At 35.6% G+C, this 6000-nt stretch overlaps 1 protein-coding gene across 4 annotated transcripts in view; it reads right to left on the bottom strand.

Annotated features, from left to right (window-relative positions):
* Positions 1–332: 332 nt before the first annotated feature.
* Positions 333–6000, bottom strand: part of LOC114120895 (myocardin-related transcription factor A-like) — a 61776-nt gene continuing 56108 nt past the window's right edge. For 3 of the 4 annotated variants that reach the window (XM_050204860.1, XM_050204857.1, XM_050204859.1), the window contains exons 3-10: positions 5572–5637; positions 4899–5195; positions 3967–4541; positions 3678–3885; positions 3192–3547; positions 2441–2670; positions 1947–2358; positions 333–1666 (exon numbers count right to left, since the gene is read on the bottom strand). In XM_050204860.1, coding sequence (XP_050060817.1) covers positions 1286–1666; positions 1947–2358; positions 2441–2670; positions 3192–3547; positions 3678–3885; positions 3967–4541; positions 4899–5195; positions 5572–5637 — 2525 coding nt within the window. In that variant the 3' untranslated portion in view covers positions 333–1285. The remainder of the gene's footprint in view (positions 1667–1946; positions 2359–2440; positions 2671–3191; positions 3548–3677; positions 3886–3966; positions 4542–4898; positions 5196–5571; positions 5638–6000) is intronic. The other variant, XM_050204858.1, reaches the window with a different exon arrangement.

Genomic DNA, 6000 nt, shown 5'->3' with positions numbered 1-6000 from the left:
ATGACAAACATAAAATATTGTTTTACAGATAACTATGTATGGACTATTACATAATATAGGTAAAGAGCACCATTTTTATATACAGAACAAAAAAAAAAAAGAAAACAAAAAGAAACAAAAAGAAAAAGATAAGTAATAGTAGTAAAAGTAATAACAGAACAGATTAAAAATGTTACGTATACAATCGTTCTTATCAAAATATGTCGATGAAGGAAGCATAAAAGGAAAATGGTAAAAGTCACAAATGTATATAATATAATATAGCCGTAAGACGTTGAGAAAAGGTTAATAAACATATTTGTATAATACATTGGAGAGAAAAATATTTTCTAAAAAAAAAAAATAATAATAATAATTCTGTTTTCGCCCGGTACGACGCACAGCCCATCGAGGTAAATGACGGCACTAGGTGTGCCGTATGCCGTTTCACATGCGCTCACTATACAATATAATACTATGGTACTATTTTAATAACTATTCAGCACCTATTCATTGGTAAAGCGGATATTATAATTATGTATATCGTTTTTCAACCGCTTTTCTTTTTGTCATTTTATTACTTCTTATTTAAAAATAAATAAAAATATAATTTAACTATGAAATTAGTAATACTTAATAATAATTAAAAAAAGACAGTTTAATACAAACATTTTATACTATGTACAGGATACTTATTACAAATAAAATATGATATTTAAAAATAGTTTTTTTGTTTGTTTATTAAACACTATATTTCATTATGCCGGACGTTTTTATTTTAATCTTTTAAATAAAAATTAAGGAATGTAAACCACAGATAATGGATTTAATGGGTTAGTTTTTTATTATTATATTTTCGGTTAAAAAAAAATAAATAATAATTATTATACAATTTTGAGCAATGAAAAAGAAAAGAAAAATTAATTGTATTTTAATAATTTCTCTAAATAAATATTCCTTAAGTAAACACGACCCTGGTAAATAAATGAGCATATAATATTTTTTCGTCAATTCATTATTGTTTTTAATTATTTAAATAAAATTGTATTTATTTTTTTAAATCTTTATATACATAGGTTATCGCGATCATTGACTCGAGATGATGCGATTCTGATAAAAGTAAACAAACGTTAGTTTTCTTCATATTTAATTTATTGGCGTTGGACGAGAATTGCACGAGTGGTGAAGAGATGAAGAGACGGAGAAAAAAATTAGACGAAGGGGAATGGCGATAACGATAGCACATGTATAAAAGTAATCTTTACACATAAGTAGCGACAGTAAAATAATATTTGTATACATAAAATTACGTCGCAAAGTCTATTCGGTCCCACAGGAAGTCCATGTTGGCAGGAAGTTTAAAGTCGTTGTCAGTGGCTTCACCATTGAACAGGTCGGCCAACGGCTCAGCTGACGGCGGCGGAAGGTCCAATGAATCAAGCCAGTCGGTATCCACGTCCATCATCAGGTCGTCGTTGCACACTACATCCATAGCGAATGGATCATCCATGTGTATATCGAAGTCAGATGCCGCGTTTACCACCGAGTTATCGACTCCGGAGCCCGCAGATGTCTGATCATGCGCCGCCGACGCGGGCAACTCGCCGTTCCTGATCAGTATCTCCAGGACATCGTCCATCATTTGACTTTTAGACACGTTATGCCGGCAAGTATCAGCTAAATGGTCCTGAAACACAAAAAATAACAGGTATATTACAATATTGTCATAGTAATTTGTCAATAAAAAGGGTATTAAAATAAGAGGTCCATTTGAATAGAATGGTACTATCAAGTAGCACGCGGGCACCGGGCTGTTTAACAATATACATATTATGAGTAGATAACAAAACACATTGTGATGCTTAAAATAATAATGACTCGACGAGTAAATTAGTGAGAGGACACCCAACAAGAGATTTTTTCGGATGCTGACTACAAGAATTCAGAATATTAAAGTCTCAACTTACATTTTGAAACAGTTTCGTGTCGTCGAACACCATTGGTAGACTGTTAATATCGATGTAAGGAGACGATGATGGTGATGGTGGTTTTACGTCCTCTTGTTTTGGACTTTGGTTGTTGTTTTCCAACGTTTCTTGGAGTCGATTTTCCGACGATGATTTAATAACTCTTTCTACTAGCTGCTGCTGCGACGGTAAGTTTACGGCGGTTTGTTGTTGCAATTTCACGTCATCCACTACCATGGGAACGTCGACTTTATCGTCGTCCACCACTTTGTGAAATCCAGAGGAAGTCTGAACAACCGTGATCGTTGGCTTATTGTTGTTGTTAATGTTAGTGTTGTTGTTGTTGATATTGGTGGTAGTCAAGTTGGGTTGAACGAACGTACCCAAAAAATTCGGTAAAGAAGTTGTTCTACTAACAAAATACATATAATATAGTATAATAAACATTACAGACGACGATTAAAATCTAATTTAAAGTTTAGTTCAACACATACCTTTGACTGTTGTGGTCTAACTGACTCAAAATTGATGCCGCCTGTTCCTTGTCCAATACAATTGTATTGCTCCTCCGTTTACTTATCTCAATATTGTTGTTGTTATTCTTCATTAAGTTATTATTGTTCGTCGTCAAGATCATATGTTTCTGTTGTTTTTGCTGTTGGTTCAACTGTTGCTGCTGAAGGAAGGCTGCCAGATTTGCTTTCGCATTAACCGGCTGATGAGGCTAAAAAATAGATGATACACATCAATATTTTGAAACAAACGTTATATAATTTTAATTATTAAATATAATTGGCAATAATTTCGATAAATTAATGCCAAAATAGTGGATAGTTATTTACAGTGTTTTCGTTACTAATAATGTAAAACAATTGACCAAGGACAACTCGTTATTTTCGATATAAATATTTAAAATAGCATGTAGAAAATAATATATATATATATATTATATAAAGTACGCATTTATATCATAAAATAATAAACTATTATGATCAATAAAAAAAACTTAAAATAGGTTAAAACATTTTATATTTAGGTCATTAAACTTGAAAACGCGTCAACGACGATATCGTTGATTACATTTAATTGACTCGAAATAGATTCGATTATGTGGAATTATATTGCAATCATTTAAGTCTGTTACCTAACTAGATTTCTATTACTATGTAATATTATAAATTAACTTAAACGAGTTGCTTTTTTGGTAAATGTATGATGAGTGAACGCATTTATAATTTAAAATACCTGGAATGTTTGTACCCTTGTCTGTTGTTGTTGTTGAAGCTGTAGTTGGGAGTTAAGTAATTGCTTTTGTAACTGTTCAATGCGCCTCTGCTGTTCCCGTATAATGCGGTCTTCTTCTGGCGTATTTTGGGATCCTGGTGATGGTAAGGGTGGTGGTGGAGGTGGTGGAGGTGGCGGTGGTGGCGTGGACGACGATCTAGGAGGACTGTTTGGATTCGAATGACTGCTGGGTGATAGCATCATATTCGACAAATCCGAATTATGTTCAGCAAATGATCGTAGCCTTTCAATTAACTGTGGCTTCGGCCCAGATACAGGTAAATTACGTTTCTTCAGCTCAGCCTTTAAGTCACTCACTAAAACCAAATTAAAAAAATTGATTGAGTACAAATGTTAAAAAAACAAAAATTACTTTAAAGTGTAATTAATTATTATATTCGTAGGTATATACGTACATATAAACCAATATAGTTCCTTAATACTAACCCTTTAAATCGTCGAGATTTCGTAACGAACGGGTTTCAATAATCTGCGGTAGATTGTTGATGACCTGGGTAGACGTTGTAGACGACGTAGACGATGGCGCAGATGATGGCGAAGACGATGAAGACGATGACGACGATACAGTAGAAGATTGCTCAACGATTGATGAGGTCGATTTGTGTGGTGGAGCGGGCAGTATGAGTTGAGGATACTATGGATAAAAAAATTAATGAATAACATTATAATAATTTTAATGTTTGCAAGAAATAAGGTATACACGATGAGCTCTTACTTTTTGTTGCCACTCAAGTTGCCACTGCAAGAACAACTGCTGCTGCTGCAAAAGCAGTTCGTAAGAGGTCTCGGCCGAATTGGCATTTAGATTTTGTGCTTTATGCGCACTTGGTGGTCCCTTGTACTCATGGAACTTGATTGTCCTGGTCTTTGCCTGCGACTTACTTTTACTTTTCTTTCGATTTTTGTCCTTACCCGGTGCCGGCTGTTGCCCATGCACCTGTAGCGGTAGGGTTGACGGTGGCATTGGTGGAGGCGCAGGGGGCGGTGGTGAGGCCACAGAACTCATTGGTGATAAACTGGACGTGGACGAGCCCAAAGGTGAAGGTAGTAACGTTAAGGTGACAATACCTGCGTTTGCAGCGGCTGTCTCTATCATGTCATACGCTGGCCTGTGGGTCAGCGCTACCGTTGGTGGCGGTGGGGGTGGAGGTGGTGGTGGTGGAGGTGGTGAACACGAACTTCCAGCACCGCCCGAACTCTGAGAGTCCTCGTCTAAAGTCAAATACTGATCAGGAAGTTCAGGCTTGACTTTTTGTCCTTCACTGGTGGCTTTAAACTCGATCTGACCCTCTGAAAAACAAACAAATATATATCGATCAAGACACGCCCATGAAATGAAATCAAACAATAAATACGATAGCTATAGAGTATTTAGAGTATTGTATTTGTACTAATAGCTGTATTTTGTTTAATACAAAGTAAGGAGTCTGGATTCTATTGATGTCTATGTATATAAGTGTAAATTTTAAAAATTATTGAGACTAATACTAAAGAAACAATATTTTGTATTAATAATTTTGTAATCGTTTTTCTTCTTTAAATAATAATTTACAGATTTAAAGAGAGTAAGTTAATAGCAGGTAAATTTTAACTTTTTCGCGCCTTCTAAAAAGTTTGCCTAACTTTGTGAAAAATGTATACACATACCTTTAACGGCCCTTTCAATGGGCTCGTCTGTGTGGAGTATATTCTTTTTGATCAATTCTAAAGGACCTGGCCTATGTGCTAATTGAGTATTAAGCGAATCAGCCAAACGACACTTGACCAACATCCGCTGACGTTCGGCTAATGATCGGTCCACGTCGCCGACGTCCTCCAATATGTGCTGTCTAACCAGCTGCTGTTTGTCAGGCCTCTGTTGAATTTTGGCTTTCAACAGATCGCCCATTTTGGCCCTCTCCAACTTTTGACGTTGTTCATGGAAGGCTGGTGGGCTTTTCAAACCTGTAAATACACCAAGCGACGATTAGTTAAATGACTAAATCATAGCAACTGACACACCATCGTAGTAGAGTCAACAAATAATCATTCGACAAAAAAAATTATCTAACCGTAAGGCTTGCGACTGATACATAGTAATATCATTTGTAGATATCAATTAACAATCAAAGGCCTAGGATTAAGTATAGATACTTATTTTAGTTTAAACGCGACTAAAATAAAATAAATGCACACAGAACGCAGAATGTGAAATTTTCTAATGTTAACTACCGTTTTGTATTAAAAAGGGCGGTGGTGCATCATAAAACAAAGGGAAAAACGCTCAAAAATATATCTTGCGTGTTGCAAGTATATCTATCGGGCGTGGTTGAATACTTACAGGGCATAATTCCTTGGGCAACCAATTGGTTAATGGGTCTCCTCAACATCAACTTGACTTTGAGAGCTGAAAAAAAAACAAAAAATGAATTCATAATAATAATTATAACCAAGATGAATAAACCAGAGAATATAAATGTGTCGCGTGCGTACACAATTATTACGCTTATGGTTTTGGTCATAAATTAATGGGCGTAATGTATAGTGACTATAGTGTGCGTGTATGTGTGTATGAGAGAGAGAGAGAGAATGGAGTAGTTAAAAAAAAATCATAATCTCCATCGCGTCCGTTATTTTTACGAGCGTACAAGCGGGTTTTTCTATTTCTGTACGGCTGGCGGCGGCGCGCTGGCTTAAGAAGACGTTAAGACTGTCGCGGGATATTAATTTGAATCTGCGGGTGAGTGAAATGAAGAACGGGGGAAAAAAA

Source organism: Aphis gossypii, chromosome 3 (assembly GCF_020184175.1).
Source record: "Aphis gossypii isolate Hap1 chromosome 3, ASM2018417v2, whole genome shotgun sequence".
In the NCBI taxonomy this organism is placed as follows: Eukaryota; Metazoa; Arthropoda; class Insecta; order Hemiptera; family Aphididae; genus Aphis; species Aphis gossypii.
The sequence above is the reverse complement of the archived record's forward strand: the minus strand, read 5'-3'. Positions and strand labels throughout refer to the sequence as shown.